The sequence below is a fragment of the Moschus berezovskii genome, chromosome 20 (assembly GCF_049115385.1).
Source record: "Moschus berezovskii isolate FMDL1 chromosome 20, NW_MosBer_1.0, whole genome shotgun sequence".
NCBI classification, from domain to species: Eukaryota; Metazoa; Chordata; class Mammalia; order Artiodactyla; family Moschidae; genus Moschus; species Moschus berezovskii.
The window spans coordinates 42,752,139-42,771,116 of record NC_142479.1 but is presented as its reverse complement, the minus strand read 5'-3'; the positions used below and the strand labels follow the sequence as shown (position 1 = coordinate 42,771,116).

Here is an 18,978-nt window from a genome sequence, read left to right as displayed (position 1 = left end):
ACCTACATATGTTTCTCCTAGGTCAATCCAAGTGAAAGCAAGAACAATTTACAATCAAGAATATAACATAACACGGTTTGTTTGTTTTTAATTTGGGAAACTAATGAAAAATGGAAGCTCTTCCAAAGTAAAACTGCTATGGTTGGTTAGTTGAAACAATAGTGGACACATTCCCAATACCAAGATGGATATGAAAAAAGTAAGTAGCATAATATCATAAAACTTGTAGCTTACTTTGTGCCTTTTCACAGAAGTTTATCTGAAAGCCTAAAGTAAAAAAGATAAGTTCCAGTTCATTTACTGTAAATCAAACAAACCAAAATTAGAACGTGACATTGCATTTTTATATTACATTCAAGAACAGTTCAAAGCACATAACCTCCACCCTCACAGAGATAACTGTAACACATGGGCTTTCTTTAAAAACTCAGCTCTTTCTGATGTAGATGTACTTTTATAATTATATGGAACTGAAATCAAGTTCAAATTATAAGAGTTACACTGACTTTACCCTTACTTTTCACATCTATTCAATAAAAAGAATAGCGATTAGCCCTTAGAAGTTAATAGTAACTTTTAAGACAGTTTTGTCCATTTTTTCAATCTACAAGTTCAGAACATACCACATTTTATTAACTCAAATTACAAACTTGAAACTATCTGATTACTACCCCTGATTCGAAAGCTTTGGTAGTTGATAAATTATAAAAGCTAAACACAGATAGCAACATTCTGCCAATGAGCTAACTTCAAATGATAAGACAGTGAACTACTAAAGAGGTGCTGAAATTCTCTAAAATAGGCCTGAAAAAAGACCATGTCCCTAGAAATGATAAGCAGGACTATAGGAGCTATAGAAAGAAAATCTGTGAATTCTCCTTAGATACATGAACATATTTCCAAATTCAATTAGGTCTGGTTATACCTTCCACATACATTTATATATATGTAATTTTGTACATATATATATTTTGCACCCAGTCAAATAAGCTGTTCAAAACAAAAGCCTTCCAAAACACAAATGAATACGTGTTCATTCTCCCTCACAGGCTGTTGGGTGACTTTCCAGTTTTCTTAGTGGTCCACCTATACCTCTGTTTTTTATTGCTTGGGGGAACAAAATGGAGAAATCAAATTTAGAATGAGTTTTGCTCAAATGTATTTATACAAATTCAACCAAAATTTGTAGGAAAAAGAGCCAGGACAAAAAAGGATTCTCTCTCCCATCCAGCTATCAAAATTCTTAGGATTTTAAGTTATAGGACTTCCCTGATAGAGCAGTGGATAGGAGACTAGGAGACGGCCTGCCAATGCAGAAGACATGGGTTTGATCCCTGATCCAGGAAGAACCCACATGCTGTAGAGCAACTAAGCCCATGCACCAAAATAATTACTGAGCCCCGTGCACTTTAGGGCCGCATGCCATAACTACTGAAGCCCACACATCTTAGAGTCTAGAAACACTCTTCAAGGGGCGGGGGGGAGATTCTGTGAGTCTTATCAACCTAAGCACCTAAAAGCCAGTCAGCATCCCACCAGGCACAAGTCAGGAGGAATGGGAGCTGGCAGCGGGCGTCTAGAAGCAACTGTGGAAAAGGAACAAGGAGGAGCTCAGAGGCCCGTCTCCCACCCTCGCCACTGGAAGAGGGAGGGGGAAGTTCACCTGCAGACTGGAGAGGAAGCTGGTAAAACACTGAAACAATCTGACAGTTACTGTTCTCTTGGTAGCTCTAAACACAGTCAGTAGTTGCTACTAGGTAGCAAAAATAAAAGGGAAGAAAACAGGTGAACTGAACAGCAATATGAATGGGGAAAGGAGCAGGAAAAATAAATCTGAAAGGTATGTGAAGAAGAATGAGAAGGATCTGTATGGTTGTATTAAAAATAAGTTACAGGGTAAAAGTGTAATGAATAGGAAAAAATTTAAGGCATATGTAACTGGGAATGTTAGAAATGTCACCAATTACTTCACGAACACATTCGAAGTTAAGCCTTTTAAATGCTAAAAAGTTCTCAAAACTTGGAAGTTCTGTAATCAGTACAGAATCCATGCATGTAGCTAAAAACAGAGGGGGTAGAATTCTGGAAGTAAAACTACAGACTAAGAACTCCGGGAGTTGGTGATGGACAGGGAGGCCTGGCGTGCTGTGATTCATGGGGTCACAAAGAGTCGGTCATGACTGAGCGACTGAACTGAACTGAACCTAGTTATGGATGAAGTGACCAGGTGAACAGATTCTAAGGACTCATACCTACATCTCTGCATTATTCTTCATTCAGAAAAGATCTGCTAACTGACCTGTGGTTCGTGGGCAAGCACGGGCTAAAGAAACTGGAACAGAACGACTTGCCTTTTCCGTGAAATTCCATGTCATCTTAACGATGAAGTCAGATAAAAAGTTACTAGCTAAATCTTTCTAGACCTCTAAGACTACACATATACACATACATGTATACACATACAACACATACACACACACATATGTAGAGAGAGAGAATCTATATAGAGAGAGATTATATAAACATGGAGAAGAACCCGCCAAGGTCAGAGAACTGGTGCTTACAGTACAGATGAGGGAAAGTTTACGATGTTCAAGGGCGGGGCGGGGCCGAGGGAGCCACCACCAACCTTAAGCAAGAAGAGAAAGGCGGTGAGAAAGACATGGGGGGAAAGCTTCCAATACCCTCAACTTTATAAAAAGCAAATTTGCAATTGCTGTAATTATCCCATTAATATTCATTCACATATATTCAATTTTTGAGGTATCACTTGTCTCACAAATTACGTCTAAATTCTGTCTTTCCACGCACAAACTCTGAGCCCTACATCTCCGAGAGTAGTAGGTAGCAGCTGAATCCACTGCTGCTGCTGCTGCTGCTGCTGCATCACTTCAGTCGTGTCCGACTCTGCGTGACCCCATAGACAGAAGCCCACCAGGGTCCCCCGTCCCCGGGATTCTCCAGGCAAGAACACTGGAGTGGGTTGCCATTTCCTTCTCCAACATGTGAAAGTGAAAAGTGAAAGTGAAGTCGCTCAGTCGTGTCCGACCCTTAGTGACCCCACGGACTGCAGCCTACCAGTCTCCTCCATCCATGGGATTTTCTAGGCAAGAGTACTGGAGTGGCTTGCCATTGCCTTCTCCGGAATCCACTGCTAGTAACAGGTTAAATTTTCAAATCTTAGGTGCTGCACTCTTTAACTTAGTATCTGTACCCGGGGCCTTAATTTTACTTGATCTCCTGCTTCAAATTTGAGTCCTTTTCATTTTATCTGGCCCCAACCAAGTTTCTTTTCACCATATCTCAGACAACCAAGAATAAAACATAGAGATACACAGGGCAGGGTGCTAGCAAGCCCACAAAAGAAATAAAGTTGGGGGCGGGGTTCCTCTCCTTTTTCTCACCAGGCTTCTCCTGCATGTTCCCCTCATTCTCACTCTCCAGCCCCAATCCTGAGAGCCCTTAACTGGCCATAACTGAAAACCTACAACTTACTGTACTTACCAGATAAAGTGAGCTTGTCTGCAACACTTTAAAAGGCTGTTTAGGATGTGTGCAAGTGTATATTAAAACCAAAGGCATAATGGTATTTGAGAAAGTAGAAAATGGAGAATGTCAGACCCAGGTTCTAGTTCCAACTGTGAAACTCAAACAATTCATCTCACTTGAGCCCAAGTTTCCTCATTTATATATAAGATTAACAATAACATCAAGAGCTCTCCAGATTTGAAACAGCATGTCCACATGTAAAGCTGCTTGTCGAATGGCCCTTGTGGAGCACAGCAACAATCCCCCCTTCTTTCTCCTCATCTGGGCGAGGGTACAATGGGGGGTGGCGGGCAGGAGTCTAAGTAGTTGCCCACCTCCTCAGTAGCACCTTATGGTTTCTGGACACCCTGGATTCCAGAAATGCTGAAAAGGGATGATGACTACAGTACAAAGCCAACCTGACACAAAGAAAATCACAGCTGCCTGCTTCCTGGGTCACGCCACAGACCAAGCGCCCAAACCCTCCTTCTACACAGCCGAAGACACGGGCAGTGGGTCTCCTTGCAACTCCAACCTCAGAATTCTGGTGCATGCCTTCAACTGTAAAGTCACTCACAGTACACCATGGCGGCTCTGACATCTAAGCACCTATCTAAGCCTATCCAGACCTCACTGTACTTAAGAGTTCCACAGATTTCCTGCTGGGTTACTTCCTTTAGTTTTCCTGACTTCACCTTTCTCAAACTACAAAGAAAACCCACCTTAATAGAGTAACTCCAGGTTATCTGCATCATCCAGAACTAGTCACTCACGATTAACATTCAGGATTTTGTCAGTCCCCATATGCCCAGTTCCTTTCCTCCCTGTGGCTGGTGACTACCTTACTGACTCCAGTTTTGTAACTAAACACTGAAATACCATCTCGCCTCGTGCTAGGAAGCCTAGGAAAGAAGAGCAAAGGCTGCCTGTCACCAGGTGGACTAAAACCCACTTTCACCAGGGCAAATCCCTCAGTTTAAATGTCTGTTCCCTTATCTAAGAAAGGGGGCCATGCCCACCTACCCTTAAAGAGGGCTTATGAGCATCAACTTCAGTAAAGACAGTGAAAAAAGAGCTGTGATAACTATTAGTTTCCCTTCCTGACTTTAAATCTGAAGTATACTTCCTCAGATTGTATCACGTGGGCTGTCCAGATCCCCAAGTGATAGAGGTCCATCTGCATTATGTGCAATGGAGTTAATCTGATTTCCAGACTCCTAAAAATAAGAAAAACTCAATGGGCCCAAGTCAATCTAATCTTCTCAAATCAGGTAACAAAAACAGAATAGGAAAAGAGGAATTTACACAAGAAGAAACACGACTCAAAATACAGGGTTCTCTAATACACCACTTTAAACAAGTGTCAGTACACACTCTGAGAAGGGACATTAAGGTAAACATGAGAAAGCAAGTATCCTGAGAGCATTACGTTTCTCTCCTTTCTTAAATTTAATACTAGGGTTACTCTCCTTTTTAAGGAACACAGAGAAACACATCACGTGCTTTGAGGGGGCACCAATTTCCTGAGCTGAATTTTATTTTTCAGGTCATGGTAAACGGTGAGAGAAAGTGTGTTCCAACACACTAGGAAAGGCAAGCCACTCCAAGATTTGGCGCCTTATCCCTGCGCACCTTTCAGTTTTTTAATTAGGATTAAGGCACACTCCTCCGGTAAGTGGTAAAGACAGAAAGACAGTCAAATAGAATCACAATTAGGGCATTTCATACTAATTTTGTATATGCAAATATTACCGGGAGAAAAAAGTATACTGATTCAAATTTTCACTTTTCCTCAACAGTTATGTTTCATTATGCTTGTAAGTTTTGTGTGTGTGTTTGTGTTTTCTTTCTGTAAAATTTTTAACGAGGTATAATTGACATAACATTCTATTAGTTTCAAGTATACAACTTGATTCGATGTTTGTACAAACTGAGAAATGATCACCACACAGCAAGTCAAATTAACATTCATCATCGTACATAAAAAAACTTTCCTGTGATGAGAACTTTTAAGATCTACTCTGTTAGCAACTCTGAAATATGCAATATGTTATTAACTATGGTTGCTATGCTGTGCGTTATTTTGTATATTTTTTAAAAGCAGAATCAAGTTATCATCTTTTTACTTAAATTGACATTTGTAAAATGTTCAGCTGAGGGTAAATGGGTAAGGAATGGGCTAGTCTGTAAGTTTTCTGTTATACATACATGTTATTAGAGACTCAAAATAAGAAAAATTGCCTAGATAAGCACATTAACAGAATCAGAGGCACCTATAACATATAATTTATAACCATTTCCTGTAACAAGTTACAGATGCCTCTGTTTTTCACACACACACACAGATTCTTTCTAACCATTTTTTAAAAACTGACATTTCTCAGTTACCCAAGTAAAGTTTAAGATGTTTTATTTTTCCCTGCTTTAAGTTTTTCATAATAAATTTAACTTCTTGTTTTTTAAAATCTATTAATTTTTAAGGGACTACTAACTAAAATATTTAACAAACCATGTTTAATAGCAATCCTTATATACGTATGTGTGCGTACATGCTGGTGGGCTTCTGTCTATGGGGTCACACAGAGTCGGACACGACTGAAGTGACTTAGCAGCAGCAGCAGCAGCAGCGTACATGCTAAGTCGCTTCAGTCATGTCCAACTCTTTGTGACCCTATGGGCCGCCAGACTCCTCTGTCCATGGGATTCTCCAGGCAAGAATACTGGAGTGGGTTGTCATGCCCTTTTCCAGGGGATCTTCCCCACCCAGGGACTGAACCTGTGTCTCTCAGCCTCCTGCACTGGCAGATGGGTTCTTTACCACGAGCGCCACCTGGGAAGGCCGTTTATATACATGTAGATGGAGAAGGCAATGGCAAGCCACTCCAGTACTCCTGCCTAGAAAATCTCATGGATGGAGGAGCCTGATAGGCTGCAGTCCGTGGGGTCGCTAAGGGCCGGACACGACTGAGCGACTTCACTTTCACTTTTCACCTTCATGCATTGGAGAAGGAAATGGCAACCCACTCTAGTGTTCTTGCCTGGAGAATCCCAGGGACGGGGGAGACTGGTGGGCTTCCGTCTATGGGGTCACACAGAGTCGGACACGACTGAAGTGACTTAGCAGCAGCAGCAGCAGCAGAGATTTTATAATTTTCAAAACACTTTCATAAGCATTAATCTAATAATGTGATTCTCACAACAGGCCTGTTAAGTATTATCCCTACTTTAACAAATGAGAAACAGATGACTTCAGAAAAGGTCAGTAATTTTGCCAAGGTCGCAGAGCTTGCACATGGCAGAGCAGTTACCTGAACTCAGGAAGAATACTCATCGAGAACATTCTGAATAGAAAGGCTCAATAATGAAAAATGGAAGTAAACAGTTCATAGAAAAGCATAGAACCCAATGATAATGAAGCTAAAGAAACTCCATGATGGGGGGTTAGGGACTCATCTGCTAATAATGAAAGAGACAATTAATTAGACCTTAACAAGAGCATTGTTTCTATTAACAGTGATAAGAGCAGTTACCTGAACTCAGGAAGAATACTCATCGAGAACATTCTGAACAGAAAGGCTCAATAATGAAAAATGGAAATAAACAGTTCATAGAAAAGGGTAGAACCCAATGATAATGAAGTTAAAGAAACTCCGTGATGAGGGGTTAGGGTCTCATCTGCTAATAATGAAAGAGACAATTAATTAGACCATAACAAGTAAGAGCATTGTTGCTATTAACAGTGATAAGAGCAGTTACCTGAACTCAGGAAGAATACTCATCAAGAACATTCTCAACAGAAAGGCTCAAAATGAAAAATGGAAATAAACAGTTCGTAGAAAAGGGTAGAACCCAATGATAATGAAGCTAAAGAAACTCCGTGATGAGGAGTTAGGGACTCATCCGCTAATAATGAAAGAGACAATTAATTAGACCATAACAAGTAAGAGCATTGTTGCTATTAACAGTGATAACGGCTAATATGTATCGATCACATACTTAACTGTATGTCAGGCCTGCGCTGTATCTGCATTCTAGAAGTTCATGTAAAGTAAGCTGTATTCCTACTTTCCAATGGAGAAACCGACACTTGGAAAGGTTAAGTATCTTGTCCAAGATCACAGAATTCGTAAATCCTGATGAAGAGATTCAAATCCAGGACTCCAGAGCTCTGGCTTAACTCAAGCATTATATTAAAAAACAATAATTCTCGACTGAGACCACTCCTGGGTCACAAACCTCAGACCACAAAAAAGTGTGTAGAGTGATCCAGTGTCCAGCACAATGCTCATCACACAGATCGACGGGGATGTCTGTTAGATGACGTGTATTCCACGTGGCCCCTCAACTGAACCCCATTACTGGAATAAGCACGGTCATTAACAACTCCAGAGAAACAGTACTTTGGGGTGGCAACTGACCATGTTCGGGGGTGGGAGGGGGAGGGGGTGGCATTTACCAAACAACAAAGAATCACAAGTTTAACCTAAAGCCAAAGATCTGGTAGGTGAAGGAGGGGAGGTGAGGCTCTAACATCACAAGACAAATGAAGATTCTACCCAGCTGCTTAAGCCCATGGTTTGTAACCTGGGTTTTACGAGAGAACATCCTGAGAGCTTCAAGTGCTTCTCTTCATTCTGAGTAATCGAGATCGGTTCAAGAAGATATAACTAACAGGTTCCTGAATCAATCAAGGCTACATACAGCACTGACAAAAGAAAATTCATCAGGAGTTCAAAGAGAAGTCTTAAAGTCCTGCCTCTCCCGTTTAAACTGGGTTCTGCTTACTAGGGGTTTCCCCAGTGGCTCAGCAGTAAAGAATCTGCCTGCATTGCAGGAGACTCAGGTTCAATCCCTGGGTCAGGAAGATCCCCCGGAGAAGGAAAATGGCAACCCACTCCAGGATCTTGCCTGGGAAATCCCATGGACAGAGAAGCCTGGCCAGCTACAGTTCATGGGGTTGCAAAGAGTCAGACATGACTGAGTGACTAAACAACAACAAAACTGCACATCAGAAAGGTCAGCTGACTGGGTATCAAAACCCAGGGGTTGGGAGGAGGAGAATGGAGAGCATAAGAGTAACCCCTAACCATGACGCCTTTCTCTGAGTTCCTAGAATACTCTAGGCTCTTTTCCACTTTTTGGAATCTTCACATGTATGGTTCCTTTTGCCTAGAACCCTCTTCTTTATCACAAGAGTCATCTTACCAGACAGGTCCTCTGAGACCACCTTATCAAAGCAGACTGCCCCCTCCCCTATCAAATTCTACCCCAGCCTGTTACTTTCATTACACTTTTCTCAATTAGCAATTTTTCTTATTTATCTGCACACTGTCTTCCCTCCCCAATCCTACCTGAAGAATAAGCTCCATCAGGAATGAGGCTTTCTAATTCACTCTTTCCTATAAAGAGCACTATGAGCTGGAGCACTATGCCTGGTACTAAACAGATGCTCAATAAATATTTTTTGGAAAATAAATGTCTACAACTTTTTCAAACTATCAGCCTCCCTACCCTCAGCCCCCAAAACTTGCATATTTTTAAGCTCTATAAGTCACTCGCTTTGGATATGCAATACAATCTTAAGTTGTCATTTTACGGTTTCATTTCACCACCACCAACTAGACTGCCCAACAGAAAGATGAGGAAATGCATCCTGTATTCATTTGTATACTGTGCATCACAGTGGCATCCAGGAACTAATTCAATTCCAATTAATCATCTGAGGGCCTGCACAGAAAGTGTCCTCTCTGTTCCTTACGTATATCCCAGGAGGAGGGGGACAGGGAGGTAAAAATGACAAAAATCCCCGTCTCTGCTTCCTGAATCACATTCGCATAAACCCGAAAGCCTCAATAAATGTCAAACCAAACTAGACACACGGCGTAAGACAGATCTCAGAGCCCTTTAGGTAAATGTTCATCAAAGAGTAACCATGGCCACACTGACCATGAAGGGTAACCCCACTAATTCTGTTACCTATTGAAGAAGGCAAGTAGTTTGCGAAAGCTGTCAGATTTCCGAGATTCCGTTTTCGAAAATAATGTGACTTCTCAAAATTCCCCAGTAAACTCAAGGGAACGGTCCCTGATGGGCTGGGGCCTAGTATTTTTTAACACCGCCAGTCAAGAGCTACGGAGAGCTCACAGGCGTTCCCGATGGGGCAAGTCACTGATCAGGAGGGCAGCTCCAGGTGCGCAGCCCCCACGCAGACCCACTCTTGACCCCAGCCTTTCGAGGTCCTGGATCTCTCCCTTTAAACCCAATTTTCAGTTTTATTTATTTGGTTCGCAAGCAACGCTACCACAGAAACCCCCGGCCCAACCGCTGCCTCATTACCTCTCACAGGTGGCACAGGCCGGAGTCACCCCCCGCCCCGCCCGGCGCGCGGAAACCCTGCAAAAGTTTGCAAACCGAGGGTCCAGGGGGCCCGCGCGAAGCGCAGAGGTCAGCGCGGCAGCCGGGCTCGGCGTCGCCCGCGGGTCCAAGATGGCCCTGCGCGGGCCCCACGGCGGCGGGGAGAGGGCCGGGGCGCCGCCGAGGGGCGCGGGGCCCGGCCGCCGCCGCCGCCCTCAGCGCCCTGGACCGCAGGCCAGGCCCGGGCGCCTCCAGCCGCCGCCCGGCCGCGCGTTCCCGGAAAGGCGGGCGGGGCGCGCCAGGTAAGCGGGGCCGCGGCGGGGCGGCCGCGGGGGCGGGTCGGATCTAGGTGGGCCTGGCGGCCGCGGGCGGCGAGAGCCCCGGGCCGCGCGGAGGCCGCGGCCCGCCGCCGGGAGCCAGGCCGAGCCCGGGAAGGCCGGGGAGGAGGAAGGCTGGCCGGCGCGGGCGGCGCGGCCGCTTCCTCAGCCGGTCCGGGGGCGTCCGCGGCGCGGAGACAGGCCGCGACGACGCGGACGGCAGAGCCGGGGGGGGCCGGAGTCTCGGCGCCGCCGCCTTCCTTACCCTGCATGCTGCTGACGGCCGGGTGGCCGGGCGCCGGGGACCCCGCGGGGCCCGGGGTGCCGCTGCCGCCCCCGGAGCCGCCGCCGCCGCCGCCGCCGCCGCTGGGGCTCGGAGCCGCCATTGTTGGGAGTGAGGAGCCGAGCGGCGCCGCGGCGGCTGCAATGCAGCAAGCTCGGCCTCTCGCACGGCCGAGGGGCGTGGCCAGCACCGCCTTGGTCCCGCCCCTGGCACGCCCCCTGGCACGCCCCCTGGCACGCCCCCCGCCCGCGCCTGACGCCGAGCCGCACCAGATGCCTAGCCGCAGAGCCGCTCAGGTCGCCCGTGTCCGGCCCAAGAGACCGGCAGAGGTCCTGCTCCGGGGCTGCTGGCCCGCTGAGGGGCCTACAGCGGTCTGAGAGTGTGTGCATCTTGGGGATAAAAGGGTACATAGTTTTTTATTATTCCCACAGAGGTCTGTGACCCGGAAAGTTCAAGAAGCCCTTTGTTGGAATCTCAGAATTTGAAATCAGAATCTTAAAACTGAAACGGGGTCACGGAGGTCGTGCTTTTTGTCCAGTCTCTGACATGGCACTTCCAGAGGGGAGTTGACTCGAGCTATGGAGCTCCTGTTAGACCCTGCCTTACACCCCAACCCTCTACACTGTCAAGGGAGATCCTAGAGAATGCCACTGAAAGTACTACCAATGGACCCACCCCAAGAAGATCAAATCACAATCTATGTCTTAATAATATTCCCTGGTGATCTGCATGCACATTAAATTTGAAAACAGTATCTTCAGCACCCAAACTTCCTGACCTCCCAAAATGTTGTGTGCGCGTGTGTGCTCAACCCTGTCTGATTCTTTGTGATCCCAAGGACTGTAGTCTGCCAAGCTCCTCTGTCCATGGAATTTCCCAGGCAAGAATACTGACTGGAGCAGGTTGCCATTTCCTTCTCCAGGGGATCTTCCCGACCCAGGGATGGAACCCATGTCTCTCGAGTCTGAGGCATTGGCAGGCAGGTTCTTTACCACTAGCACCACCTCATCATCTGTATCACCATCTGGCTTCCCAGGTGGCTCAGTGGCAAAGAATCTGCCTGTCAATGCAGGAGAGACAAGAGTTCAGTCCCTGGCTTGGGAAGGTCACCTGGAGAAGGAAATGGCAACCTACTCCAGAATTCTTTGCTGGAAAATCCATGGACAGAGGAGTCTGGCGGGCTCAAGTCCACGGGTCACAAAGAGTCAGGTACAACTGGGCAACTGAGCTCACACATCCACGTTCCCCTAAATACACACTGGGTTCTCTCCCTCACCTCCTCTACACCTTATAAGACCAACTATAGAAATATGTAATTTATATATGAATTATATAAGATGGCAACCTTATAGAACAAAATCAGTTTTCTTCCAATGCTTGGCACAGACTGATTTTAGGAAGGTAGCAGCTAAAAAGAAAGAGGAAAAAAAGTCCGTTGTGAGCCTAGGGGCTTGTGGACCAACAGAAATGTAATTGGAGTGGTAAGGTATGGCTCTCTGGGCAGAGGTATGTCTCGCCTATACATAGAATGACCAGCTATACAACATACCAGGTAGTCTGAACCATGGAGCCAGATGATTCCTGCCCTTTGGAAGTATTGAGCAATCTGTACCAGGTCATCCTTCCAACAGACCTTATCTGTGCTGAACTTCCTCCCAGCATATTGGTAATCCGTCCTCCATCAACAGAAACCTGCCTTCTTGCTCTGAAAACCACCCTCAGCCATCATCTTGATTGCTCACAGTGGGTACAGATAGGGCTTGTGGTTTAGTTATCCAGTCATCTCCAACTCTTTTGTGATATCATGGACTGTAGCCTGCCAGGCTTCCCTATCAATAGGATTCCCCAGGCAAGAATACTGGAGTGGGTTGCTATTTCCTCCTCCAGGGGATCTTCCTGACGCAGGGATTGAACCTGCATCGGCAGGCAGATTCTTTACCACCGAGCCATCTGGGAAGCTCCAGAGATAGGGCTTAGGGAAAGTGAAGTGAAGGCAAATAGAAGGTGAGAGCAGGTGGGTGTGGATCTTCCTGACGCAGGGATTGAACCTGCATCGGCAGGCAGATTCTTTACCACCGAGCCATCTGGGAAGCTCCAGAGATAGGGCTTAGGGAAAGTGAAGTGAAGGCAAATAGAAGGTGAGAGCAGGTGGGTGTGCTTAAGTGGAGAGCCTCGTGTTTCCAGCCCTCCAGAACTCTCCTCCACGGGCCTGGCAGACGGAGCAGTATCTCCAATTCCAGGTCATTATAAACATTGCCAAATTCCCGTCTGAGAATCAGTATACCAGCTTACTCTTGTTAGTCCTGGGAAATCCTAATCAGAAGCTAGATGAAAAGTCCCCCATCCAGGCTGTTTAGCCCAGAGTGAAGGCTAAATACTCTATTGGCATCCTTGGCATGGTGCTGATGGGAAGAGAAGCAACAAAGGACAGAGAAAAGGACAAGTTGAGGCTCCCTAAACTCTCTTCTTTGGGGGCACAGATTCGAAGATGGCTTTCTTTCCTTTGAGGTTTATATTTTAGTACCCGAAGAGGTTAGTATCAAAAATCAAATGAAATTCATCTCTCAAAACATCAACATCAAAACAAAACTTGCCAACAATTAGCAAAAAATGCTAATGGAAAAAAAAGAAATAGGGACCCTCTTCCACCACCACCCTTATGCTAATTTTGCATTTCCATTGACTTAGCCTCTTTAACATACACGGGAAAGGCATCAACAGCCTCATAGTTTTCTGGCAAACAATCCAAATGTCATCATCAGACTCCAGATGAAGGGTTACTGACACCAAACAGTTCTATCTGAGCAATTTTCTAACACTTTATTCCAGTACCTGCCAGTAGGTTTCACAACCAGTTCCTGTGGTCTAAATGTCACTGTTGTGGGTGTTATCTCATGTTTCACTTGCAATTCCTTGGGTCTTGGAATGGTACAAAGAAATGGCTTGGAGGACTTCTCATCTCCCCACCCGGATAAGGACCACAAGCATCTCTCCCGTCTTCTTTGCTGTGCACCACTGATAATACTTAGTCTTATGTAAAGTGTTACTAGCCCCCTTTTCCAATTATACATATTTCTCTAATAAAAACTTAAGAAAAACATTGACATCATATAGTTTAATGAACTTGAATAAGAAAAATATATGTAACAAATAAACCTAAAGGAAAACATTCAAACTAGGAAATTCATTCAAGAAAGTTGAATTAAAGGAGTAAATATATTGTGGAATATAAAATGATACAAATGAACTTATTTACAAGACAGAAATAGACTCACAGACATAAACATTTATGGTTACCAAAGTGGAAAGGGGGTAGGGGAGTGACCAATTAGAAGTTTGGGATTAGCAGATGCAAACTAGTATATATAGAATGGATAAACAAAAAGGTCCTATGTATATATAGACACAAGCTCCCATTAGTTTGAAGAAAGGTTGCCTTTACCTGAACTCAGTTCATTTATTGAAAATCATTCTCTCCCTGATCTTGTCTTAGCTCTTAGATAAAGATGGCCTCTGATAGCTCATAAAACATAGGTACATTCCAATATCAATTTTGACTTGTAAGACTTTCACATAATACCGCATCAAAATTTGTTATAAAGAGTTAAATATCATAAAGAACTAGAATATTACCACTTATCTGTTTTATTCATCTTTCCTTTCTCCACGTAAGTTGCTGGGCAACAGGATTTGGAGAAAGTCTATTGATAATTAACCTTTGGTAGCTTATGAATTGAGAATATTATGAATGTAATATCTAAATGAAAAGTATTTAATATGTAGCTAAATTGAGAATGATCGCTGTCCTTTTGTTATTGTAATAAGCATTCTTTTATAAGTAACAAAATATTACTGTATGTTTATATTCTTGTAAGCAGCTTCATTTAAAAATTAATCAGAAACAAATTATGTTTGAAAAGTCTGTCTTATAAAGAGACATGTCGTTTTCCTTACATATTCTATTTTACTTACACAAAATGTTTCTTTTTTTCACCCTATTGAACAGAAAACAAATGTACCAAGTTTCTGTTCTCTGCTCAGATTCTACTTGAGTAGCAATAAATTACAAGGTACACAGCTGATAAATCCTGTAAGAATTTATTCAGTGAACATTTCTTACTAGACCAATAGAGTAAAATTTTTGATAGAACATCTTTACTTAACAGTCTTTATTGGTTCACATCAAGTCTGAAAATAAGGTTTTGTTAAGCTACCCTCCCTTTTCTCTCTGGTGATTCTGACCTGTTCTTGACAGGTACTACTCTAGAGCTCTCACCCTGTTTTTGGTCTTTAATGCCTTATTAAATCCAAGCCACAAGTGCAGTCAAAGAAAAGGGAATATTCTTTTAATCATTTCAATCCTAAAGGGAATCAACCCTGAATGTTCATTGGAAGGACTGACACTGAAGCTGAAGCTCCAATACTTTGGCCACCTGATGCGAAGGGCTGGCTCATTGAAAAGACCCTGATGCTGGGAAAGACTGAGGGCAGGAGGAGAAGGGGACGACAGAGGATGAGATGGTTGGATGCTTAGCATCACCAACTCAATGGACATGAATTTGAGCAAACTCCAGGAAATAGCGGAGGACAGAACAACCTGGCATGCTGCAGTCCACAGGGTCTCAAAGAGTTGGGCACAATGAGTGAACAACAGCAGACTGTTCTCCTGATGTTACATATATAAAGCATATTTCAGCAGATTTTTTCCCTACCATCTCATGAGTCTGTGTGTTAGAATTCAGGAATCTATTTTTAGACGGTTTGGTATAGTTCAGTGGTTTTCAGGAAGCAAAATTAAAGGATTTCTTGTTTCTTTCCCTCTCAGACATGCTGGATCAAGAAGACATGATCTTAAAAGCTCAGGAGTGTATGACGACACAGAGATGGGTAGCGTCTGGTGATGGACAGGCTGTTCCAGGGACCTTGGGGGGACCCACATCATTGCTTCATCAGCTCCAAATGATGCCACTTAGAGTAAAAAAGAATGTAAAAGGCATTTGTATTCAAAATGAGAATTTCAAAACTTGTTCTGGCCAAATGAAATACATGCTTCCAGCTCCTGGAGAAGGAAATGGCAACCCACTCCAGTGTTCTTGCCTGGAGAATCCCAGGGACGGGGCAGCCTGGTGGGCTTCCGTCTACGGGATCACACAGAGTTGGACACGACTGAAGTGACTTAGCAGCAGCAGCAGCAGCAGCTCCTGGTTTGGAGGGTCCATAGCAGCATAAGAGGCAAGAAGGGATCATGGGTAAAATCCTGAAAGCTTTAATGAATACACTCTACGCCTGATTCTTGGTGACCATGCTTCTTCCAAGATGAGGTTATGCTCTGTGCCTTTGGTTATGTGCTGCATCTTTTGCACATCTCCATGGGCAGCCTGAATCTCTCTTCAATGGCCCTCCAAGTCTTCCTAAAATAGACTACTGCTGCCAATTCATTTTCTCTGTGTTCTCCTAACACCACATCGTGAATAGACTGCACTCTGGAAAATAGCTTTTTGTGTGTTTTCTTTTAAATCCCAGTATCTGGTTCATTCCAACCCTTTTCTCTCCATGCATTCCCTGACGTTCAGACCGCTCGTTCTAATTAGCAGTGACAGATGACTCACCCATCTTGCTGGCTCCCTAGAGGAAGAAACGCTTGCTTCTTTTATTGATCTCAAGCCCTTCAAGAGTCACCACATGCTCCTGGAAGCTTCCGTTAGAGAGAGGAAAGTTCAATCTGAAAACCCCAGTGCAGACAGAAGCTCAGCTTGGGCAGTGGTCCAGCCTCCCTCGAATCCGACAGCAGGGACAGATGGGCCTCCCACTGCTCCGTGATGGTGGGTTTTCAGGAACCCTGGCCATCAAGAAGAGTGAAATGTCACAGATTCAACAAGGGCAGGGACTGGCTGTCCAAAGCCGGCAGGGTCATCAGCTCAGCAAGGGATCAAACAACCTGAACTGAAGGAGGCCCATCGGGGTCAGAAGTGGCCATGTGGAAAGTGGAAGTCAGTGACGAGGGGTAAGGTGAGGCACCTAAAAGGCCAAAGAAGGAGAGTTCTGGATGGTAGAATGTTTGAGGGAGTCTGAGGCCTCTTGGTCAATCTCTCTAAAATTGTTAACCAGATAGAACCCTCCAAGCTTTAAAGGGCCCCTGGTCATTTAATGGGATAAAGAATCATCTATGCATCATACAAGCAAACTAAGTCAGAAAGAGAACAAATACCTCATGATATCACTAACATGTGGAATCTAAAATACAGCACAAATCAACACATCTATGAAACAGAAACAGACTCCCAGACATAGAGAACAAACTTGTGCTTGCCAGAGGGGAGGAAGGTTGGGGAGGGATGGACTGGGAGTCTGGGATTAGCAGATGCCAACTAGCATATATCGGATGCATAAACAAAGTCCTACTGTTACAGCACAAGGCACTATGTCCAACATCCTGTGATAAACCAGAATGGAAACGAATATGAGACAGAATGTATGTGTATGTGTACCAATCACTTTGCTGTACAGCAGAAATTAACACAACGTTGTAAATCAACTATATTTCAATAACATTGAAAAAACCCACAAAAAATAATCTATACAGTCTGAAGCTTTCCAGATGTGTACCTGAAGGCAGGAGTTCTTCTCCTGGCACCAACAAAAGATAGATTGACATTACAGAGACTCTTGACAACTTCGAGACCCTGACATTCAGTAAAATTTAGGCTCTGTGGTTGAAACCCAATCCAGAACACAAAGATAATTTTCAGTGATGTGTAACATCATACAGTATCTTACCAGGTACTTTACGGAGTTGCTTAGTAGCCACATTTCGTCAAAAATTGCTTAATTAGCAGATGGCATTGAAAAATGAATATGTTCTGTCAATGATGTACTTTTTCTATTTGGAAGGTTTGTAATGTTTCTTTATTTTATTTATGAAAACCATTAAAACTAAGTGCTGGGAAAAAAAAACTAAAGTTAGAACTAGACCTGAAAAAAATCTCTGTGTAACTAGAGTATTTAACCAAGATTTGCTCACATAATGAGGCCTATCAAACCTTATTTTAAATGGGAACTTTATTCAATAAGTAAAATAAATATTTTGAAATATTACTTCTTCATTCTTATATCTGTCTTTCTTAACTGTTATATTCACGTTTTATTATATAGAATATGTAGGCAAAATAATACTTATTAATGTTACTTATTAATAAATATGTACACAACTAGTGGCTCTCTAACCTCAAAATAGTTTTACTGGTGAAGAGTGCTTGATCTAAAAAATGTAGTGACCACCATTCTAAATCAGGGTTTCTGAGATGTGGCTATACATCAGACTCATAAAGAGGGCACCTTAAGCCAGATTTCTTGCGTTCTCTGATCAGATGCTCTGAGAAGTGGGGCCTGGAAATACAATTTTTTAACAAACTGCCAAAATGATGCTTTTGGCAGTGGTCTAAGGAGAAGCATTACAATACACAATTAATAATCAATAATTTTAAGCAAAATAATAAATAATTGTTCCTTAACTCATACTTCAAGAAACTAACTGACCTAGTTAGCGGCCAAAACTTTGGGCAGGAATGATGATCCTATATCACAAGGAGCAAGTTGCCAGTTTATAAAGAAATTATTAAACTGCCAAGTGTCACTTCCTTATCAAGAACCATCTACCAGAGTAAGAGTTTTCAACCTGAAATTCATGAGTTCCAAGAAAGCACTTCAGGGTTCTGTGAACTCCCTGAATTTGTGTGCAAAATTTTCTGTATAGAGATGTATGTGCATTTTCCTTGGGAAAAGATTTATAACTTCCATCAGATTCAAGAGGGTTCTGAGACGCAACTAAAGCTTCCAAATTACTGTTATGTTCCTTGGATGTTGATCAGCTAAAAGCTAATATGTTGAAGATAGAAATCCACCATCCTCCCTTTCCAAACCAGCTCACCTCTTGACTTTCTTAGAAGCAAAGCACCTTGGTGTTGGGAGTAACACCCTAGGCAAGTGTCACTCTAAATGTCTCTGACAAATTGCTACCACGGTCTGCCCAGAAGTCAAAAAACAGCATTGTTACACAAGGCAACTTCAGAAACTCCCACCTGGGTTAAGCTGAAATAGTAGTTTTCACAGTGGATTTCGCTCAGGCCCTGGGACCTAGAAAAACACTCAGGATTACTGAGCGGTACAGTGCAGTATGACCTGGAAATGGACAGTTGTTATCCTAGTTAGAAATGACTTGGAAGGAGGCAGGGGTAGAGGATGGAGAGAGGAAAGGTGTCGGAGAGATGAACAAGGCGGTAAAACCCTAGGACTTGGAGATTACTGTCAAGTGGAAAGGGGAGAAGGGGAGGGAGGAGGCAAGGAAGACATCATCTTGAAGGAGTGAGAATGGGGCTGGGGTGGGGAGGCGGGGGCAGACAGACAAGACGAGATGGGAAGAGAACCTCAATACTGAAAGGGGACCAGTGGAAGAAGAGAGCCGAGGGAACGCAGAGACAGTGAGAGCTGGAGAAGCCT

At 43.8% G+C, this 18,978-nt stretch overlaps 1 protein-coding gene across 2 annotated transcripts in view; it reads right to left on the bottom strand.

Annotated features, from left to right (window-relative positions):
- The window catches only part of MAP2K4 (mitogen-activated protein kinase kinase 4), an 81,490-nt gene extending 70,598 nt beyond the window's left edge, over nucleotides 1-10,892 (bottom strand). The window contains exon 1 of one of the 2 annotated variants that reach the window (XM_088828912.1): nucleotides 10,465-10,892. In XM_088828912.1, the coding sequence (XP_088685038.1) occupies nucleotides 10,465-10,892 (428 nt within the window). The remainder of the gene's footprint in view (nucleotides 1-10,464) is intronic. The other variant, XM_055407308.2, reaches the window with a different exon arrangement.
- Between the last annotated feature and the right edge of the window lie 8,086 nt (nucleotides 10,893-18,978).